General features: G+C 35.0%; 1 protein-coding gene and 1 pseudogene across 1 annotated transcript in view; both read left to right on the top strand.

The window, feature by feature from the left end:
* Positions 1 to 24,551, top strand: part of KCNH8 (potassium voltage-gated channel subfamily H member 8) — a 306,005-nt gene that overhangs the window by 115,889 nt on the left and 165,565 nt on the right. The window contains exon 3 of the mRNA XM_039836783.1: positions 4,199 to 4,330. Within this exon, the coding sequence (XP_039692717.1) occupies positions 4,199 to 4,330 (132 nt within the window). The remainder of the gene's footprint in view (positions 1 to 4,198; positions 4,331 to 24,551) is intronic.
* LOC120581732 (uncharacterized) lies at positions 10,203 to 10,321 on the top strand (annotated as a pseudogene).

Below are 24,551 nucleotides of genomic sequence, written 5' to 3'. Positions count from 1 at the left end.
CAGCATGGGAGGAAGACAAGAGACAGGGAGAACACTTTTGAAGAGTGGGTAAAAGATGATTAAGGCCAGAAGAAGGCAATGGAGAATGTGATGAAAATGAGGGGCATCTAAGAGTTTTGAGGCGACTCATTAGCTCTCCCATGGCTGCCCTACTCTTTCTGCTACAGATGCAATTGTCCCATCATATGGCTTCCGCTAACAGTGACCTTGTTTACTTACTTGCAGCCATTTCCCATCCCAACCCAAATATATATCCCCTAGACTAATTTCTAAAAAATGTCTAACTTGTCACTACATCATAAGTAAGTAGCACCGAGACAACGGTTGTAGAGAACCGTTGTAGATTCATCAAATTTAATGTAAGGAGCTCCTGAAAAAAGGTCACATATATTTCTCATTAAAAATCCAATCAAAATCCTGCTTGATAGAAGAAACATGAGGACATATTGAGTGTTTATATCTCACTCTGTGCTACTTACTGTGTTACATTGAGAAATGCATCTTGTATCTCATCATGACAGCATAGTCATTAAAGAGAAGGGAACAGCTCACAACCAAGTTTTCTTTATATCTGTACCTACTTGTATTAAGTTATTAAACCATAAACTTATACTGGAAATCTTATAATTAGTTTCCACTTATTGCCAAATATAATCTTTTGGAGAGTATGTGGAACCCATATAAATCTTTTTACGGTTGTAAATATTAGCCAGTCAAATTCTCCTGTACCCTTGTTTCTCAGTGAAGAAAAAGAAAGTACCAAAATGGAGATATGGGGCATTCCACCAGATTTTAGCTCTATGTAATTATTTATGCAATTCTGAAAATAAATTTTACCATATAGGGAATAAACTCGGTTTTCTTCCCATGAATTATATTTATCCATGGAAATTAAAGGTGTTATTAACTTTAATCCTGGCAGAGCCTCATCTGTTTTAGCACTCACCAACCCACATTGTAATTACTGGCTGCTACATGTGAAAGAAGTTAAAATTGACACAAGATTTCTGCCCTCTAACCCTGCTTTTAAGAATCTTTCTCATCCGTGGATCTGAGGCTGAGGGATTTGGTGCCTCCTACCTTAACCCTAAGAGAGACTTACTGTAACAGGCCTGACTCACTGCTAACCTAAAGACGTTGCATGACTATCATCGTGCTCGTGGGTAAAAGAGAAAGAGGCAGACCCTGGGGAATAGCCTTGAATTGTTACAGCCATATAAAGTTGAAGGTTTTGTCAGAGGGCCAGAGCAGAGGGCCTAGTAGAGAGATTTAGGAGAGCAGGGAAGGGAAGGGAAGGATAAGTGAGCAAACTCTGTGAAAAGTCTTGCTTTGAACTTGATTGGTAGACTTTAGCATCTATCTTCTTTTATTGGTAGACTTTAGCATCTATCTTCTTTTATTGGTAGACTTTAGCATCTTGTTTCTGGAAGAAGAAGCAAGTGTCATATGCCTTGCTTTCCAACTTTAGAGATACCCAAAGCCATATTTCTAAAGCAGTTGGTTTGGATAAATCTGAAGGAGCAGTTGAAAGAAGAAAGGTAGGTAGGGAGAGAGGAATGCTGAAAGGGACAGAGGAAGAGAGGAAGGAAGAAATAGGCTCGGTATGTCCCTTACACTATTTCCCTAATAAATTTTTTTTTTTTTTTTTTGGTCATCCATGCAATGGGAATGTAGCCCAGTTCATGCCAAATCATTATAAAACATGAATTTACAGACAGTCCTATTAATGACATTTTATTGAATTTATAAAATGTCAAAGCTCACATCTCATTGTATCTTAAAAGACAAATCTCGAACTGATCTTTCAGCCCTCCCCGAACATGATGTGAAATGACAGGTGTGCATCTAGGGCTGATTAGAGAATATTGTAGTGTTGGCAGCTATTTACTGGCTTTCACCTCATTTTGTGATTTTGCATCTCTCTAAAAGACATTGGTACACCTGTGCAAAGGCTCTGTGGAGACAATAATGATGCTTGTTTGAGTGCATAGATAAAATGGATTTTCAAGAAAATTAATAGCCTCTGTTCTGATTTGGATGATGCTCTTACAAGGTAATTGGGAGAGAGATGCTTTAAAATGTGAACCAAAATATCAGATTTATACCATTTTCCACGTCTGCACTATTACTGTCTCTGGGGTCTGATTGATAGCTCTGCTTGATGGTTCTTTTTGTTCCTACCACAGCTACAGAATTAGTAAAAAAGGCTTTCAACTTGAAGTAGTAGGCATAGAAAAAATTTGAAGTAAGAGCCATTCTGGGGTGATGGGGATAGCAGTGTTTGGCCAAGAATATGGCTTCTTTATGAGGTTTCTCCATTAGTTATAGGCAATATAATTGATTTATTGTCTTGCATTTTGGAGATATTATTATATCCACCCTGGACTGAATGATGTAAGAATATTATGATTCAGGGAACCAAGCTTCAGAGAGGTTAATTGACTTTCCTATGGTTAGATGGCTGGTTAATGTTGGAGCTGTGGTTGGATCCCAGGTCTCCTGGAGTCTGGTGATGAAGTGCTGAAATGGAATTGCTGTGGCACAGATATCAAGAAATATGAGTGAAAGGAAACCGTACATCTGAGTCAAAGGAGAAAAGAAGGATATGTGGGGGACAGGCACATATTTTATATAGATTTTATAGAGTAGACACACATCATATACACATTTATTACATTTGAATTCGACCATACTTTTCAAACAACATAACAGCAGTGGCTATCACGAAATATGATTTTTATGTCAGATGCCCCCTAAATACAAATCAACTGCTTCATCTGGTGCTCAACTGAAGAAAAAAATGATGCATTCCAGGGCTGGATGAATGCATCAGCTGTGTTGGAAATTGTGAGATCTAATACAGTATATACAAAACAAGTCAAAATATTAAGGATATTGCTGACTCTGTTGTTTGCATGTTATAACTGACTTTGAGATTAATTCACAAGTAAGATGGAAATTCACAGTATTGAAGTTTCTTTTCCCATCAAAAGAAAACTGAAAGAAAATTATGTGTAAATAGATTATTCAGTTTACTTTTTAAGCAACAACTTTTCCATATTTTTCAAATATTTGTGCCCAGGAATGTTTTTTAGTAGGAAATCTGGTGCAGGAATATTTATATATTTTTTAATGTATATTTTAAAAATATGTAAAAATATTTCAAAACATAAGCCTTAGGCTTGCACTGGAGTCTTTCGATGATATTTCTTACAGTTCTTTTGCTCAAAAAATAGAATTGAACTTTATCTCTTTTTAAAAATATGTTCTGGAAATAAAACATACATAATAAAAAATGCACACAGCAAAAGTGTAGAGTTTGATGAGTTTTCAAAAACTGAACACTCTTATGTAAATAACATGATGATCATGAAACAAAGTTGACCAGCATCCCAGAAGCCCCTGAGCTGTGTCTTCTTCTCCCAAAGATAACCACTTATCTGACTTCCAATACCATAGATTAGTTTTGCCTGTCTTTGTACTTAATGTAAATGTATTCGTACTGCATTCCACTCATTGTGTCTGGCTGCTTTTGCTCAACATTTTGTTAGTGATATTCATTCATTTTATTGTCAATTATTGTCCATTGTCCATTTACATTTATGTATGATGTTGTATTGTGAGACTATATCTTAATACTGCTGAACAGTTTTTAAAGTATATATACTAATTTTTACCAGCCAGAAATATAGGAAAGTTTAAATGACTGCACATCCTTCCTCAAACTTGGTACTTTCCATCTTTTTTTATTTTTAGCCATTCTGGTGCACAATCATTGTTTTTTAAATTAACTAAATAAACTCTGGCAAAGTTGTACTAAGCAAGATGTTTACTTATGAACCAGTATGTGCCGGGGGTGGAAAGGGGAAATGCTTTATGAAGTAGAATGTTTCATCGTCAACAAATTCAAAGAAATACAATTTGAATGACGTTAGCAGAAATGCCTGAGCACAAGCCAATGTTTTTGTTTAAAATACTGCCTTATTTTCAAAGAAAGCATTTCATTTGGGAATGAAGAGATATTCAAATGGGCTAGACATTTATGGAATCTGAAATGTGACATTTTAAAATTTTTGAGGGGGGAGTTGTGGGGTAGCAGAAAACAATAAGGACTTTATTAATTGTACCACTAATTTTTGAGATTTTCATAGAAAAAATACAATGCAGTGGTTGATCTGCGTTTTTATTACTGTTACAGGGTCTCCGTTTTGGTGCCTATTGGATATTGTTCCTATAAAGAATGAGAAAGGAGATGTGGTACTTTTTCTGGCATCTTTCAAAGATATAACAGATACAAAAGTGAAGATTACTCCAGAAGACAAAAAAGAAGGTTTGTACTGTATTCAGAAAACATTGACAGATGGGGTAACATTTTGAAATTGTTTACCCAAAAACTCTGAGAGAAAAAAACAACTTTTTAATAACAGCAACTGATAAATATTCATAACTGTGAGCAGTTAGTATTTGGTACCTATTCCAAAATCACAGAGACTCACATAAATTTTCATTCTCATCTTTGTAATAAAGACTTGATGGACAGGAATGAGAAGTTCACATTCGTATGCAAATAGAATGAGGATGAGAAAACAACTTATCAAAATATAAAGATTCACACCATCTCGTTTTATTAGGGAAAAAAATGAATCGATAACGATAAGTGATATTAAAATGATGTAATTAAACATACATCTCTCAGTTTCATCTACAGTGCAGTCAGTAAGAACTTAGAAGTACAAAATTTTATGTTATGTACCAAATTAAGAACTCAAGTTTAGTGGTTGTTAGAGTGGAATGTTGCAGAGAAACGTGTATCTGTATCTTACAATATATAACAGTATAATAATTTGTTTTAAGACAATAAGTATTTCAATTATCTTTAAAGGATTCTAAGACTTTATGTTGCTTACTTTATATTTTCTATTTATAGCTTATTAAGAAAATCTGCATTTTACATAAGCTGACAAAAGTTAGCACTGAAAAAAATGCTGCTATTATTCTATTTAAACAGAAGTAGGATGAAGATACCCAGTGACCAGATAAAAAGCAGTTGTCACTGTAGGGATTTCCAATGTTGTAAGTTCTTTGTTAGAAACAGCTATTTGGCAGTTCAACAACTATGTCTTTTTTTTTTTTCTTTAAGTTTATTAGGGTAACATTGGTGAATACAATTATATAATCTTCAGGTGTACATTATCATTTGACATCTGTATATTCTATTGTGTGCTTAACACCCAAAGTCCAGTTTCCTTCAGCCACCATATATTTGATCCCCTTTACCCATTTCTCCTTCCCCTACCCCCTAACACCCCCCTTTTACCCCGTCTACACCTCCCTCCTCCCTTACCCCACTAGTAACCATTACTCCATAGTCCTCTGGTAACCACTAGTCTAAGACATGGACTATGTCTTTTTAAGAATGGACTCTTTTATTCCAACTCTTTTTAAAAATGTGTATGAATGTTTTAAATATATTATCTCTTGAAATGGAGATTGCTCAGAGTTCGGGACCCCACCCCCCACTTCTATTATTTGAAATGTTTGCAAATACACAACTGTTTTTCTGTGTATTTGCATGACTAAACACCATGGCATATTTTACATAGACAAGGGAAGAGCAGTTTTACAATTAAAGTTACTTGGAGTAAGTGTAATACCTGTCCAATAAGAGAAAAAAAAGTATGAAAATCAGTGTGTGAAGTTTTTGTTTTTACTTTTTTTTGGTATTATAGGAATATAGTAGTTCGTTATGAACTATATTCACTCACAACACTTCTGACACTAAATGTGTGGGGGTTTTTCATTAGCAACCAGTTCTACATCTCTCTGGACACCAACTGCGTGTCTTATAATTTAATGAAGTTCTGACCTAACTGTCAAACTCCACAGATTTAAGGGCTTATTCCCCCACAAGATTGCCTTAACTTCAGATGCCATCACAAGTGTTGGGTGCCAACTTGGCCACAAAGTTGGGGGTTCTCCTCCTTTTTCAGATTTTGTAATTTGCTAGAATGGCTCACAGAACTCAGGGAAACACTTTACTTATATCATTGCAAAGGCTACAACTCAGGAACAGCCAAGGGGAAGAGATGTACAAGGGAAGGTATGGGGAGCTGCCATAATCTCTTTGTGTGTGCCACATTCTCAGGGTGTTTCCCAACTCAGAAGCTTTCCAAACTCTGTTGTTTAGGCATTTTTTATGGAGGTTTCATTATATGGCACAATCGATTAGATCCTTGGCAATTGGTGATTAACTCAATCTTCAGTCCCCTCTCCCTCCTGGGAAGTTTAGGGGGTAGGGCTGAAAGTTCCAACTCTTTAATCTTTGCCTTTCTGGTGACTAGCTTTCGTGCTGAAGCTATCTAGGAAACCCCAGGCACCAATCTTTTATTAGCACATAAAAGACACTCATTGCTCCAGAGATTTCAAGGGTTATAGAATTGTATGCCAAGGGACCAAGACCAAACATATATTTCTTATTGTGTCACAGTAAGAATTATTTGAATAAAATTATTATTCTTATATTAAATATATATATGTGAGTGTATTATGTACGTTCACATATATGTGGAATTAGAAATATAAAAGTACAAAATATATACGGTTACTTTTTTTTTTTTTGCTTGTAAGGGAGCAATAATCAACCTGACTTGCTTTGAACATGAAGATCTTATCTAATGGTTTTGTAAAGTTTATTTTGTCATCTTGGTCTTATGTTCTTCATGTTTGTAGATAGGAGAGAAATCCCTATCATGGAAGACTGCAGTGGATTAAAGGAATAAAGTATACTTATTCATTTGAGGTTCGAAAGAGTCCAATTAAAAACACTCTTCTCCACTCAAGTTCTGCACCAACTCAGAAAAAAGTAAGAGTAAGGCAGATGAAAGACAAATGTATAACCTTTATTGCTGATAAAAATTGATAATGAGAATGTCACATATATTGACACCAAGTGAGCGAGCCCTACCTTTAGGCAAAGTTACCTCTCAGTCACAAACAGAGCTATAATGGAGTAAAGGCAGAGGTATAACTTAAAGCTGAGAGGACCAGGGCAAAACAGGTGCTTCCCAAAGGCAGCTGCTCCTTAAAGAGGGAAGGGTGACCCCATACATGCCAATACCTCCTTCCGAACTCAGTCAGATTAAATTCCTCTGTTTCCCCTGGGAAAAACTGAATAAAGGAGCAGAGAGAGGCCAGGTGTGTTACACTAGCAGAACTGCTTGCACATGATATTTCGCACTTGCCATTTGGAAGTAGAGGGCATGAATTTGAACAGTCTGTGGAAACAATAACAATTATACTAACCCCAAGTTCTATCTTAAAAAGTAGTTTTACATTTATATTTAAATAAATATATTAAACTATGCCCAGTAATTGTCCCATTTTGTTTAGGGAACATGTACAACATAAAGACTATCTCTTGCAAGGTTTAAAGAAAAAAATACCAATAAAACACTTTTAACGTTAATTACATGATGCAAAATATGATTTAGGAATTCAAAATATTTGATAACAAGTCCCTAAATCTTTTTATAACTTTATAACTTTTTCCTCAAAAGATTATTATTTTATATGAAATTAAGTATTATTTCTAATATATAATGAACACTCAGGAGCATATTTTTTCTGTTGCTACCTTATTATAAATGTCCCACAAAAATATGTAATATCTTTATGGAGGTAAAATAACTATTGCAAGCCAACATGGTTATAAAATGATTATAAAAAATAGTGAGGTGTATATTTCTTTTTTTTTTTTTTACCTGCACTTAATAGAGGAAAATATTTTAAAATTCACCAGTTGATGGCATGTCTTGCAGGAAAGGCAAACCTTAGTGTATGATATTTTTAGAACTTCAAGGTAAGTGTTTTAAAAGCATCAAAATGTCACTGTGTAACTGGAGCAGTACTGTATCATAGAACTAGAAAATTCTGAGTGAGCACATAGCCTGACTTGACCTCATAGTGCATCTTATGCCAATGTTATCACTGAAGTTCACCTAAGTTATAGAAATAAGGCTCATGTTAATTAAATTAATTTCCTGCCAAGGTTCATATCATGGATTTATTTAAGAGATACTTCTATTTTAAAAACATTATTAATATCTATATTATTTCGGGTTTTATTTGAAACAAGGAAAAACCTGTTTTATAGAAAAGGCTAACAAGGTATGGGATACAATGCAGATCTTCCATCAATGAATAGCATTGATGGAAGGTTAGCACGAATACAAAGTACTATTTGTACACTCAATGGTTTTCAGCTGGGGTGTGTGCGTGTGTATGCATGTGCATGTGCGTGTGTGTGTGTGTGTGTGTGTATGAGAGAAAAAGAGAGATTGAGACTTTATCAGAAATCTGTTTTGTTTTTTTTTTACCACCTTTTAAAATAACCTCCTTTTTTGGACACATATTTTATTTCCATTCTAAAAATAGTGTGTAAACCACTAACTTCTAAATCCATGTCTAGCATTACTGAGTGGATTTAATATGAGACCATGTTTGTTTCTTTTTCTATCAGTAAGAAATATTTTAATATAATTTAAAAGTGGATTAATAATGGATTAAGTAATTCAACAAGTATTTATTGAGCATCTACTCTGTCTTCATTATTGAATTATCATTTGGAGATGTCAAAATGGAAGCAGTATGCTTTGGATTATCTAAACTTCAGCTCAAATCCTGGTTCCACCACATTTTGACTATTAGGCCTTAGACGAGCTGCTTACCCTCTCGAAGACTGTTTTCTCATCTGTAAAATGGGGTAATCGTACGTGTCTACATCAGTTTTAGGCTGTCAAATGAGAAAAAGAATACAATTTAGTGATGAGTTTGACCGCCTTTTAAGGGAAAACAATCATAAATTGGGGAGTACAGTGCCTCACAAGCAGTTGAACACTGTTCCCAAAGGATTTATGGCAAAACAAGTTTTATAGGGAGTTAGAAGAAACAACACAAAAAAGAGAGCATCATTGGCTAAGAGGTTGAGGATTTCCTTATGAGGCTAGCAAGTCCTATTTTTCAGGGTAAAATAAGTCAGTGAAAGCTCAATTGGAAGATTGTGATTGGTGTATATTAAGATTCCTTGAGAGGTGATTCCTGTAAGTGCAGGTTGACTTAGGTTAGATTTGTGACTTGTGCCGGGCCACTGGGGTAGTTTCCATTTTGTGGGTCCTGATATACAAATTAGTTTTATCAAGGTTTATAAGATAATATATGCAAATCACATAGCACAGAGCATACAACTACGTATAATAAAAGATAGTTGTGATCATTGTTATATTCTATACATTTATTAAAATAACTAGCTATTATCGAGTCTTTGCTTCATACTAATAGATTACTTCATTTACCTCTCATTATAACTCTATGAGATAGGTATTATTCCTATTCCCATTTACTGATGAATTTAAGTAACTTGATAAAGTTGACATAGTAAAAAATGGTAGAGCTAGAATTTATACTCATACACTCAAACTCACATTTACATTCTTTTTATTGAGATTTTTCTTGCTCATGATTTTATGAATGACATAGGTCCAGTATTTGCAACACAGTAAATTCAGTGATAGTGGAGTGGCAAAAATGGCATATTCTTCCTAGACAAGGGAAAAAGATAGGATGGGGCCATCAAAAATTGGAGCAGAGTCAAGAGAACTTCACAGGGAAAATAGTAGTGACGCAAATCTTGAAAAATAGGTGCAGTTTGATAAACTGAAAGGAAGGGATGTTAAATTCAGGAGATGGAATAACAAATAGTTGACCTTTGTTCAGAAGTGGATTATAAAGGTTAGGGAGTTGAACTTCAACTCTAGATAGGCAGGCAGGGCTTAAATCTTTAAGATTTTATTACATCTTTCTGATGTAATAAAGAGATGAAGAAAAAAGAGAACTTGATGAAGTCCAAGTTTCTATTTTGAGGGCTGCTATGAACTGAAATGTGTCCCCTTCAAATTTATATGTTGGAGCCCTAACCCACAGTACCAAGAATGTGACTGTATTTGGAGACAGGGCCTTTAAAGAGATAACTAAGGTAAAATGAGGCTGTTAGGGTGGGTGCTAATCCAGTCTGGCTGGTGTCCTTAAAAAAAGAAATTTAGGCGCTAAGAGAGCCACCAGGGGCTCTCATACACAGAGGAAAGGCCACATGAAGAGGCAACAAGAGGGCAGCACTTCCTTTTTTTAACTCTAAATAATTATGCTCTGTCTATGGCCACGCCACCCTGAACAAGCCCGACCCCATCTGATCTCAGAAGCTAAGCAGGGTTGGGCCTGGTTAGTTCTTGGATGGGAGACCACCTAGGAAGACCAGGTACTGTAGGTGTAAAAATAAAAAATAAGGGATTGTAAACTAACAAGGTCCTTGCAATCTGTGAGGTCAACCAAGGGTTGCCTCACCTAAAAAAAGTAAAAAATAAATAAAATAAAATAAAATAAAAAACCAAGGAACATTGCATCCTTATTAAAAAGAAATAATAATAATAATTGTACTCTTAGCGTGTGTATTCAAGTTTTACGTTCCAAGTACTTCAGAATCAGCTTATAACGCCTCAGACAATCAATCCACTTTCTAACTACCATTCCACCTTCTAATCTTATTGAAATCTCTGGACAACGTAAGCTGGTTTGTTCATATTCAGTTAATGAAACTCACACTTTTTTTTTCTACCCCCAGGTCCTCAAACTTTCCCTCACTTGGAACTTCTTTGACACTCCTATTCACCATGAAAATCCCACTACTTTTCTTTATTATCAGTTTATCTGAATCACGTTAGTTCATAGTTAGCATTCTTACTTTCGACCGCTCTTTGCCTTCTCGCAGGCGTCACTCCTCTTATTTGGTCCTTCCTTAACTCCTAATAACTTTGAAGTTGACATACTACATATGTCTTTCAGTTTCTTACAGTGCCTTGCACATAATAGACACTGAGGACAAACCTGCTGATTAATTAATTTTATTAAAGGGCCTTTACCTATGTGAGAATGTTTAGCTTCTCTTAAAAGTTCCTTTCCTCTCTGTGCTCAGTTGCGTGTCTCAATTTTCCAATCTTTTTTCATAGCAGTTCATTCATCCTGCTATTTTTTTCTATTTAAACCAGCTGGGTATAATAATATGTGCCTTGTTTTTCCAGGCACAGGGCCCAGTGCAGTTATTTTGTTTATTTCTTGTAGAGTGTCCCAGATTTGGTTTGAAATGATGGTTGACACTCTGTTATTCATTATGTGGCAACATCATCAGTTATCCCAGAACTGAGGAATTTCAATTACAATTTATAAAAGGTGGGCACTTCAAATTTGTCTTGAGAATTTCGAGATTGATGCATGAAGCTTTTCACATTATCTTCAGTGGTAAATCAAATTGGGATTCGAATGCGATGGCGTTCTTTTTGCAATCTAACTTTGGGCGGGCAGCAGCCAGTTACTGTTATTAAGTACACTGACAAAAGTTCATATTGCATCTGCTTTTTTCCTAAATGTCTTCAGAAGAAATAATAATAGCTGTGCTAAATAATTAGATATGAATTGCATTTGCCTACAAGAACCTGAAAACCTAACTAGCATAAGTTTAAATTTTGAAGAGCAGCCCATCATTGGAACAGTGACAGCAATACTCAATGGACACTCAGATGCTTTTTGCCTTTCCTTTCTGTTGTCCTTAACATCCTATTTTCCATCCTCATACTTGTCACCTCGTGGTTGTAAGATGCCTGCTACACCTTTGGAACTAATTTCTTCACAGAAAGAAGAGTGAACGAAAAAGGGCCAGGGCTTCTCCCCAATTGTTTCCCACTCCATTAAGATGTAAACTTCATCAGGAAGTAGGCTTTGCCTCTTTTGTCAGGACCATAAACCCGACACATATAGAGTGAGTGTTTAACACTTAGAAAATACTCAATAAATATTTGATTGATGAATGGATGAATAAATGAATGCATGCATGATATCTGATTTAGAAAATTTGACTATTCAGAGTTAGAAACCAACAATATTGAGATCATAATTATCAAAGAGGCATGGCTCAGGTGCACATTCTGATGAATATATTGTTTAGTTGTCTTCTGCTGATTTAAGTCAAAGACAACTTGACAAATATTTACCAAAGACAACCTCCTCTCAAAATGTGTTCTTACTGCCGATATCGAATGGCCCTTTCACTTCAAATAGAATCTCTTTTCTTAGTTAATTTTTTGTTCTTGTTGACTCTTGGGTTTGTCTTTCAGTTTCTGAGAATTTCAATTTATTCATATATTTAAAATAATTGAATTTTTTTGTTAAAATAAAATAAAAATATTTTCCAAGAGGACAGACATTAAGCCACTGATCAGATATTAATTAAAACTAACATCATTTTTATGTACTTTGAGTATTTTAATTTTTAGTGTAGAACTTAGTAATAATGTTCCTTTCATCTGCTGAAATAGTCTGCCTGAGTTTTTTATTTGCATAGTGAAAAAAATACATGCAAAAATTCTAATAAAAAACAGTGTCCTGACAAAATAAACTATTGTAAAAATTGATGCTTTTTCTGAGGATATAGATTTCTGCCTTGAGAAGATCTATACCAACTCTTTGTCAAATACATGATGAAATTGGGACTGAAGAGCCTAGATAGATGCTTAAAGTGATTGAAGAATTTTAATCACATCTGTATTTTATTGTATTACCTACATTGGAAAAATATTCTGTGTCTGTGTGTGCGTATGTGTGTATGTTTACATATTCACTGTTATCATTCTCTCTTAGAATCTTCTAAAGGCAAATAGTATAAGCCATAAACTAAGCTGCCTTTAGAGACCATGGGATAATGTGATAAGCAAATCGCTGTGATAGACCATGGTGAGGACTTGAAGCATAATGCTTCACCAAGTCATTATGTTTTACAGAAAATTTTTAAATATTCTTCAGCCAATTGAAATATACCTGTGGACTAAATCGGTTCTCTTATTCAGTAGCTTATGATCATTGGACAAAACTTTATTCAACTAATTCCTTACTAGTCTGATTTTTGTTTAAAAAATATATTTTTAGGTTTATTACTCTGAAAATGGAGACATGTTTTTAACCCTTTTTGGGTGAATTTAACATTTAAAGATTTTTTACAACTAAACGACCAATTAACTGAAGCACCAGACAAATATGTGTTAAGAAAATTTGTAAGATCAGGTTGAAAGTTTAAAAAGCCATATAACTTGACCCTTTGGTTGGATATGCATTCTTAGTGAAATTCTTTGTATCTGTCAGAATTCACCTAGACGTTGATTTTAGGGATTGTTCCCAATTCAGAGATTATTGCTATCATGCTACTGTCATGAATGTTGGTAGCATCACATGGAACAGGCTGGAAACCATGGACAGAAAGGTCTGCAAGTACCTGTGTCTGTGGTGTCAGCATCTTGTAGAGAGGCATGCTTGAGACTGGCAAGACACCATGGGTTTGTGCTTCATTGGATGGTGGTGGAGAGTGTTTTCTCTTTTCGCTTTTCTTTTTATATAGGTTAATGTCGTAATGGCTTTGCTGGTGTGTGTGGGTGGCAGGGAACAGACTATTGGGTGCCAAGAGCTTATGTGCCAGCTGTTTAGAAAAGTGCTGATTTTTAAGTGGTTTCTTGAGATAGCGTCTACTTCTGGTGAAGATGCTATGAAGATTGTTGAAATGATAACAAAGGATTTAGAATATTACATAAACTTTGTTGATAAAGCAGCAGAAGGTTTTGAGAGGACTATCTCCAATTTTAAAAAAAGTTCCACTGTGGGTAAAATGCTATCAAATAGCATCGCATGCTACAGAGAAATTGTGAAAGGGTCAATTGAAGCAGCAAACTTCATTGTTGTCTAATTTTAAGAAATTATCACGGCCAACCTTCAGCAACTACCTTGATCAGTCAGCAGCCATCAACACTGAGGCAAAACTCTTCGCTACCAAGATTAAAACTTGCTGAAGGATCAGATAAGATGATGATTAGACTTTTTAGCAATAGAGTAGTTTTAAATTAAATTAGGTACATTTTTTAGACAAAATACTATTGCACACTTAATAGACTACCATACACATAAACATAACTTTTATATATACTTGGAAACAAAAAAAATCATGCGGCTTGCTTTATTGACACATTCATTTTATCGTGGTGGTCTCTAACCAAACCTGCAATATCTCCAACGTATGCCTATGGATGCAAAAATTCTCAACAAAACATTTAATTAATTTAATCCTCTCAACAGCTCTGTGATGCAGATAATATTATCATTATTGTTTTCAAAAATTAAGTAACATGCCCAAGGTCACAAAGCTATTAAGTGGGAAGGCCAGGACTTGAACCCAAGCCTTGTTTAGCTTCAGTTTGATATCCTATAAGCTCTACAGTATAAGGCCTCTTCATCACAGTAAAAAGGAATATATCCACAATACTATGTTGTAACTGAAATACAAGTAGTGTCAGTTTGTGTCCATTGTAAAAATTACCTGGTCATTTATAAAAATTTGGGGGGAAAAAAAGGAAAATACAGAAAAAAACAAAGAAATAAGGAACTATATCATTTCTAGGATTATTTTGCAAGGAAAACCATCTATCATACATCCATTGATCTATTTCCACACATTCCTTTTTCAATGTAAATGTCAACTTTTTTAAAGTGATAAATTCATTCTACAATAAACCTCACTTCTAGGAATTCTTATGTAAAACTTTATTCTTTCATGTTGAAATCAAAGACTATTTTCTTATGCTTGGATCCTTTAAGAAGGAAGAAAACTAACATTGAATGGCCCACTCAAAAAAAGACTTTTACCCACCAATTATCTCATTAAATTTTCTTAGAAAAACACTAAAAAATGTGAAAATGAATAAGTATTACTTTATATGCTTTAGGGCCATTAGAAAACCATATAATTCTTCCCTTCTGAATAAACCGTGTTTTATTCTGCTTACTACTTAGGTTCTCCTTATCTCCATCCCTTAATCATATTTGCCATTTTCCTTTAAGCCCTCTCTAAGTTCATCTACTCTTTCAAGTCTAGAATGGTTCATACTAATGCATATTATATCTCATCACTACTGAGTTTAGTGAAAGGATAGCTTTTAATGCTGGCATTTTACATATTCTACCCCATCAGGATGAGTTTAAAAATAATTATGACTGTCATTCAAGTCATAAGCCATTATGATCTTTGAGATAATGTCTATTTTTCAATCTATACTGTCATTTATATCATCTTGTAATTGCAAAACCTGTAATAACTACTTTCATACTGATAGTTTCCCATCACTTACTTCCTTAGAAAGATATCAAATTTCAAGATATGTAATCTCTTTCTTACTCTCTCTTCTTTCCTGGATTAGTGCAACCAAAAAGCTTTAATAATGAATATTTCTATTTACTGTACAATATGGCCTTCAAATAAATATATCAGAAGTTCTAGATGTAGAAAGAAGTCTACATTAAGAAACTGAAAAATTAAATGCATATGTTTCCAAAATATCACTAAAACAGCAGCAAAGAGATTTTTAAAGACATAAACCCACAGGTCAAAGATATAAGAAAATATAGTAGCAACAAAATTGTTGAACTGACTTAATGAGTATGAGATACCTAAATCCTAACCGGCAATGAGAAAAGCTAAGAAACAATGTGCTTTTCCACTGTTGAAACTTCCAAAAGCTCAGGAATAGATACCTCTGAAAGTGACAATGATGGTAAAGCTAAAAACAGCAAGATAACTTGAAAGTATTTTTAAGAAGCAGCTAGATCCAGATTTCTTCCCTTAATATGTGCGACTTGCCTTCTTGAACTATCACGTTCCCTGAAATGCAAGTATTAATGCGATCAACATCTGCGTCAGAAAGAAAGCAGGATTGAGCAAAAGACTTTGGGTTCTGATATAGTCATTAAAAGGCCTCCCAGGTGAGACGATCTTTTATAATTGTCCTGGGTTGGGTTGGGGCCTGGACACACACTGACCAATCATCATAGGCATGCTGTCCCCACAAACAGTGCATAATCACAGGCAAGGTGACCCTCTTCAACTAAGGGCACTCCCAACAGCTGGGGAAATAGATCCTTTGGTTGTAAAGGAGAATTTGGAGGGCACAGCACACTGTCCAATACACTTGAGACCTACCCTTTTGTGAGGATGAATTACAGGGTCTCTGTACTAAAGAAACCTCAGCAGTTTTGGGGATACAAATGCAGTCCTTAAAAAAGAGGAAATAAATGTTTATATCCCAAGAATTGAGACCCCAGCCCTCCTTTTTACCTGACTCCTAGAATGCTAGTAGTCAAATCTATACTCCTCTAATAAAGTTTCAGTAGAATCCTTTCCTAACAATCTGGACAGTGCAGGAGGAAAATTCTGAATATGATAATGTTGCTTATGGAAATGTCCCATCCATATCACCTTACAACGCAGAGCAAATTGATACATCTTACACCTGTACTTAGACCTTCTATTTAGATTCATCATGTTCCACTCTTAAATATGAGCAGATACCAAAATCTGCCCAGATTTCTACTGGGAAGAAAGAAAAAAAAAAACTTGAGCAAGAAGAAACTCTTTAGGAATAGCAAAGCTTAATATTTATTATCTCTAAAAGGTAAGAATAGATATTAAGTACATGAAATAAATATAGGATGCTATGGGAAAAAGAAGAAACATATAAACTATCAAAAAAAACCCTTTGCAAATTAAAAATAATGATGGTATTATTTTTAATATCAGTATGAAGATTGGAAGATTAAGTTGAGAAATCTTCCAAAAATAAGAGTAAACTGACAAAGATGTGGAAAATAGTATAAAGTGATATAACAATTAGAAGACCATCTAGGACTGCACTGTCCTAGAATTTTCTGTGATGATGAAAATATTTTATATTTGCACCGATACAGTATCCATTCTCTACATGTGGCCATCAAACACCTAAAATGTGGCTAGTGGGACTGAGATACTGAATTTAAAAAATCTATTTAATTTCAATTAATTTAAATGCAAATGTGAGAATCCACATGAGTCTAACAGCTGTCATATTAAACAGCACAGATCTAGGAAGTTAAACAATTGAATTTAAAAGCATATCAAAATGAGAGAGAGAGAGAGAGAGAGAGAGAGAGAGAGAGAATGAAACTGGTTGGAAGAGAGGAAACCATCAATAAATTAATACAAGTTCCTATAACTGAAGGTCGCGAATTTCCACACTATGAAATTTCATGATGCTGCAAACAAAAAGATGATTCTTTTGGCTTCTATAAAGGAAAAAAAAAGTGACATACAGAAGATCAGAAACTAGAATAAGTTTGGACTTCTCAAGATGAATACTGGAAGCTAGAAAACACTACAGCAATACCTTAAAAATTGGAATCTTTGTACGCTGTTAGCGAGAATCTGAAAATAGGACAGCTTATATAGAGAAGAGTATGGAGGTTCCTCAAAAAATTAAAAATAAAACTACCATATGATTCAGCATTTTCACCTCTGGATATTTAGCCAAAAGAATTGAAATCAGAATCTGAAAGAAATGAGCACTCTCAGGTTCACTGCCACACTATTCATAATAATCAATATATAGAAACAACTTAAATGTCCATCGGTAGATGAATGAATTACAAAAACGCAGTATATACATACAATTGAATATTATTCAGCCTTCAAAAAGAAGGAAATCCTGTAATAGGCAACAACAGAGATGAACCTTGAGGACGTTATGCTAAGTAAAATAAGATAGTGATAGAAGGACAAATACTGCATGATTCCACTCACATGAGGTATCTAAAATAGTCATAATAATAGAAGCAAAGAATAAAACAGTGGTTGTCAGGGACTAGGAGGAGAGGGAAGTAGAGATATAAAACATAATCAATAGATATAAAATTTCAATTATGCAAGATGAATATATTTTAGAGATCTATTATACAACATTGTGCTTATAGATAATACTGTATTGTATACTTAAAATCTATTAAGAAGGTAGATCTAATGTTAAGTGAATTTACAGCAATAATTTTTTTTTAAATTCTGAATAAATATAACTTCCGGCCTAGCACCTAATGCCAATAAATTCAAGGGTAAAAAAATATATTTCCAGACATGAAAGGTCTCTAAAAATTTACTTTCCTCCCAATCACCTTTTCTTAGGAATCTACCAAAGGCATGATACACCAAAATGAGGCAGTAAACCAAGAAAAATGAAGACATGAGATTCAAGAAATGATAATATAATTTGACAGAGTATATACCTTCAAGATGATGATCAGCAGTCAGATCAAGATGAGAGCCATGCAGTAGGTTCAGCAAGCCAACCTGCACAGATTAAGAGCAGGGAGAAGGCTCTGGGAGAAGCTTTCAAGACTGGTTGATATTCCTTCCACTAGATCCCTTAAAACCTATTAAGGGAAAATTTACACGATTGGCTAAGATTTTGGATTTTTAATAGTAACACATATATGAAAAACAAAGCAAAAAAATCTAATTATTAACTCCAAAGAAAACAAAAAATGAATGTAGAAAATTCAAAAAATACATTTATTGTACACCAAATGGCTCAGCTGTCACAATACTGTTAACATTGATACTGATCTTACCAAAGTAACTATATAACCACACTGGAAATGGAAGGAGAATGTGTGTGGGTGAGGGATGAGATATAAAAGTAAACTAAATTCTCATCAGTTATGGTGAAAAACAAGTCAGTAATGCCTAGAACTGGGAAATCAAGAAAGTGGCAAGAATATATTATAAGAAAGTGATTATTTAAAAAAAAAAAAATGACCAAAAGTCTTGGATAGTTTTGTTTCTGGTGCTGAAAAATGGGTTGAGAGAATTTAGAAACTTCTGGTTTTCCAAAAAGTTTTGGACTATTTACACTACATGCATGAATAACTTTGATTTATTTTTTTAAATAAGAATATGCATTTCTAATTAATTGCACCAGATGCCTTTAGAACTTATTAATCAGCCTTCAATTCAGTCAGCACTCATCCAAACCTGCCCTAATTTTTTAACAAGTAGTAAGGAATTTTCTAAAATATTAAGAAAAACAAAAAAATAAAATAAATAGTACTTTCCTTCACTCTTTGTCAGGCACTTAGATTGATGAGATGGCTCTTGATATTAGGAGAAACAACATATGACTCAAAAGGGAAGAATAATATTCAAAAGTCGTCTTAACTGAAGAAGACTAAGTAGGGAAAACGTTTGAGCCGTCTTAATAGAACCAGGAGTTCCCTGCAAGGAAAGAGTCAATGTCTAACTTACTGTGTGCCCGAAGGCATAATGGAGATTGACTTCATAAGCTTACTCCAAGGTCCTACAGCTAGTGAGTGTCTAAGGTTCCATCCCAGGTATGAATTAGAAGCTGAAGGAAACACTTCATTTTAAAGAATAATCAATATCACGTCTGGCACAGAGGCAGATCATTCATGGAATGATCATTGCAGCGGGAGCCTCAGAGCCAAAATTGTTGCCCGCATCTTTCTTACCAATAACGTGAAGAAACAATATACTCATTTGATTTAGTTTGTCTATCAGGAGACATGATGTCATTTTTGAGGATTAAATATTACAGATCATCTTTCTCTTTCAGTTATTAAGAAAAGGGCCACTTCCTAAGTGTTTCTTGGATCCACCAAAAAAAAAAAAAATTGCTTCTGCAGTATTAGAAGGCTGATCATATAAACCTATAAAGCTGATAGACTTCCTTAAGACATGAAACAAGGAATTTTCTCGCAAGTTTTTACAAATGATAATTAGAATTTGTATGGCCTCATACCAGTAACCTCAAACTAATCTGTATATAAGAGCCTTAAGTGGGCATCTTCTCCCATACTTGACCTAAGCCCTGAGTAGCCCCTTTGCCTGATTGAAGTCTAACCAGTGGCCTTTGGGGAGAAGGATATTTCAAGATCTGTCAATTCAACAAAATAGAACTTGCTGATTCCATTACAATGTTTATATTTGGGTGAAACCTAGAATGTCGGATTAAATTTAATTTCACTGCAGCCGTATTCAAATGCTCAAAGAATCCAAATATTTTTCAAAACTACCAGTGAGCCCTGTTTCAGTCTGCTTGGGGCTGCTATAACAAAATACCATAGACTGGGTGGCGTAAACAACAAAAACTTATTCCTCACAGTTTTGGAGCCTGGAAAATCTGAGATCAATGTGCCAGCATGACCAGGTTCTGGTGAGAGCTCTCTTCCTGGCTTGCACATGGCTACCTCTCTCTTTGGCCTTCAATGCAGGGCAGGGAGATGCGAGAATTCTGGTCTCTTCCTCTTATAAGGGCACTGTTCCCATTATGGGGACTTCACCCTCAGGATCTCATCTAAACCTAATTAGCTCCCAAAGAGCCCCTCTCCCTCCAATACCATCATATTAGGAGTTAGAGCTCATTATGTGAATTTGTGGGGAATACAAACATTCAGTTCATAACAGCCCATACATAAAGAGATTCCCTATGCATTGCTGTTGTTTCTTCAAGAAGCCCAAGATTTCAAGCACTTTGGATTTTAAGCCTCACTTGCTGTGCAAATTTTCTGCATGACCATGAGTTGTGAAGCTTTCTATTTACATTTCAACAGGAAATTTTGATTCTACCTTTGGGTTACAAGTATCACATCTGAAGGATATCTTAGAAAGACAAGTTATCAGCGAACCTCAAAGTACTATGCCAACTGCTAAAATCACACACTCCCCTGTTTTTTAGATGTCTTCCAACTTTGGGTAGAAATTAGTCTCACACTATTTCCAAAGGAGAGTCTTTACTTCTAAGCATTGTGTTGGGCAAAGTATAAACGATTTCTTTTAGTTTTAGTTTTTTAATAACTGAGACAGAAAAGTAGTTTCAGGAGAAAAGACACTATGTACCTAACAAATATGTATCACTTCTTTATATGAAAGATATGAGAGTCTTTAATTCGTGGACAGTGAAAGACACCTTTTTCTTCAAAGGTTCAGTTATAACTGATAAAAACCAAACCAAAGCAAACAAAAAGAAACCAAATAATTTTAAGTATCTCTATGTAGAGTAACAGCACTATTAAGTCTGTCTTATAGATGAGAAAAGGTGGGAGATTTGAGTTATCAATTTGCTGGCTCTCAGTGATCTTTCCTACTGCCGTAGGAATATTTAAAATGACACATATACTTTTTGTGCTATTGACATGAACACTGTGCTGTGATACCTGATTCAGGATTGAATGGCTCCCAGCTTCCTGAGGTTGTTGCTGGTTGACAACCTTGAGCTATGACCCCCCTACAGGAATTACTTGAGCTGAAAAGAAGACCTATCTAAGGTGACATCACTTCCCAGGCAACCTTCATCCAGTGACTGCTCGATGGTGGGGTGAAAGTGGGGATGAAGGCCCAGTCTTCTCCTCTAAGTTCGGATAATTTTGAAGGATACTCAGCTCTAGAACTCAGTAGAAATTAGCTGAGACCTTTGTTGAGACTCTAGCACAACTCTACTTTTCTCTCTGCCCAATCCTGTTATGTTCCTTCCCCAACAGATGTTAACCCCAAGGGCACACCCTAATGATCTGCTTGTGTGCAATTTGCTTAAATTGGCTTCCTAGAAGACTCAACTCAATCTCTCCCCGCTCCGACATACGCACACAAATTTGCTTTCTCTTACAATGAAAACCAAGAATTAAATCTGTTTTCAAGGAGCAAGGTATATTGCCTTAATGTAAATTCCTGTGATGCTAACAAGCAAAAATCAGTAGTGCGAGCAACAGTGTCAAAACTAGAAATAACACCAAAGAACAATTCTCTAGTGGAATTAGAATGTGACAATAAGATTAAAACTCAATACTAGCCAAATGCGTATCTTCCAACATCTCTTAGATTTGGCACGCTTGATTGTCTTTTGAGTCTTACATAACCTGAGCTCAGTGGTTTCCAACCCTTTTCAATCCGCTAATGTTCTGTCTTTCTCAGAGGACCCATCTGCAACTACTGCTAGAAACACTGGGGTTTTCCTGTAATTCAAAGAAGAAAGCTCACTCAAAATACCAGTGAACTTCCATTTTTATGTAAATTACTGAGGGAAAGGGCAGAGCCATCTGAAGTGAATATCAAACTTGACTGTTAGTAAAAAAAATTATTTGGAGGTTTAATGGTGTTTCATAAAGTCAGAAAGCACAATTCTGTAGATGTACTGTTTAAAAGCTTAAGATTTAGCCGAAATGCTACCCTTAAAGTCATTACTGAACTCATCTACTCAGCAGAGTCATCAAACATCTAGGGACATGGGTGAAAAAGGAAAATTCTTGCCTTTGCATAAACCACTGTCTGCTGGGATGTGACACAGACAAGTAACTAGAATACATTGCTTTTTGTAGTAAAACAGAGCTGTAGAAAAGTGTTTTGAGAAAGTGATGTGGCTATTTCTGAATAGAAATGGAAGATGATGAGAAAAGTAAGGGGAAGGCTTCTAAAAAGAGAAAACAGTTTCAGAAGAAAAATATTTGGACAGTATGGTAGAACATAAACCAAAAATCATATTCTTGTTATAAGCCATCATGGTATTATTGGAACTACTGAACATAATAGTTAATCCATAAACTGTATGGAAATCTGGCATTGACAGCTACAATAGATAAAGATCAAATATCCCAATTTGCATGGGAACCAATTTGTCGGTGAGTCGAGTTAAGTGTCTCCCCTTACCCACCATCTCCGTGTTCTCTTGAGGCTTGCTTACTGTTTTAAGAAGCTTTTTGGATCTTCTAATGCAAGAACCTCCTGGGAGGAAAGAATAAGAACTCTGTACCCCCAAAATATTAAATTATGTGTAAAACAAGTCTATGTCTTTGTTTTTTAGCTCCTAGAATGATGCCTACAATACAGTAGGCATGTCTTTAAAAAGCACCGTATTTTAAAATGCATTGTTGTTTATGAATATTCAGCATACTGATTACCAAGGCATAATAGGATGAGAATTTTCCTTGTATTTTTTACCCAAGTAAAATTCCAGTGTTACTCTACATAAATGACTATTATAAAACTACTTAATCGTGCCACTTTGATTGGTTAGAAGATTTTGATTACTTGTTAAAAAAGATAATTATCCGAATTGGTGCAGAATTCTTGCCTTCTAGAAAATGTTGCCAAATTCTTTCTAGGGATGGATATAAAATATGAAATGTCAATATAAAGGATACGATTTTTTGTGTTATTTATGAATTTTCATAACTTAGAAATCTTAACAGCATTGCCTTTATAAAATCTCCAAGGAAAGACTGAGAAAGGGGTTATCAGGTCTAGAGGAGATGAGAGCTATCAATAGAGTAAGAAGCTTTTGAAATTAAAACAATAATCCCTATTAGATCAACACATCTGTATTGGCAAGACAGATTGCTGTTCTTGAGTTCAAAAGGGTCAGTTGTTACAATCTGTTTTTTAATAGGGTAATTTTATGTATATGTAATAAAAATCACATGAGGATGCCTTCATATAAAATTGTTTTTAGTGAACGACTTGAATAAACAAAAAATTTATAATTGTTTCACAATAAAGGACCTATATTTCCAAGCTGGAAAAAAATAGAAAATTTTTTTCAATTGCGTTTTAGGAGAAATACGACCTGACAGATTTACCCATGCTCAGCATTTTTGAAAAAATCCTGGCAGTTGAGACCTTAAGACCTTGTTATAGTTTTTCTCTTGATTCCAGTCAAATTGGTTGGTCTACTGTGACTTTTGCTTTCTCACCATTACACTTGGGCATGAGCTGTTTCCACTCAGAATGCTATCTCCTTCCCATTCTGTCCATCACAATTACCCACTTCTCACTTAGGTTTAGGGGAGGTTCACAATTTACTCCTCCCTTTATGAGTGTTCTCTACTTCCTCTGATATTTTATAATACTTATCATCTTTGCCTCTTATATCTAATAATAATAATAATAATAATAATAATAATAATAATGACAGTTAACATTGATTGAGTGGTTACCATGTGCCAGGACTGTTCTAAGCACTTTATGAGTTTTGTTTCATTTAATCACAAAATGACAATGAGTAGGTACTATTACCATCTGACAATGAGTAGGTATTATTACCATCTCTATTTGTAGCAATGAAGACATTAAAGCCCAATGAGGTTAAGTAACTTGCCTAAGTTCACACAACTGGAATGTGATAGAGTAAGGTTTTGAATATATGCATTCTGGTTACAGAGCCCAAATTATTAACCTCTCTGCGATTTTTCTTTCATTTGACCTTTGCACATCAGATATATTTTTAGTCATTTTTACTTTCTGTTTGTCATGGACTTTTTTGCTCTTGGTCATCTTGTATTCATTTCCCCTACTCCCTATAACATATTTGGGAGGAGAGAGTCCGCTATTTCTCCACTCCCAGGCCACATTTCTGGTGGAATTTGCTTCTTCCCTCATAGATTCCAGGGGTGGTATCTGACTCAGGCTTGGGCAACTAAAGCTGTACACATCTTGGGCACAGAAGTTGATTCAAGGTTAGGCACACAACCCCACCAGAGCCAAGCAATCATAGATGTGGGCATACGTACTTTCTGGATTGATTTAAAAGTGAGATGATGCAAAT

Source organism: Pteropus medius, unplaced genomic scaffold, assembly GCF_902729225.1.
Source record: "Pteropus medius unplaced genomic scaffold, Ma_sr-lr_union100, whole genome shotgun sequence".
Classification (NCBI taxonomy): domain Eukaryota; kingdom Metazoa; phylum Chordata; class Mammalia; order Chiroptera; family Pteropodidae; genus Pteropus; species Pteropus medius.
The sequence above is the reverse complement of the archived record's forward strand: the minus strand, read 5'-3'. Positions and strand labels throughout refer to the sequence as shown.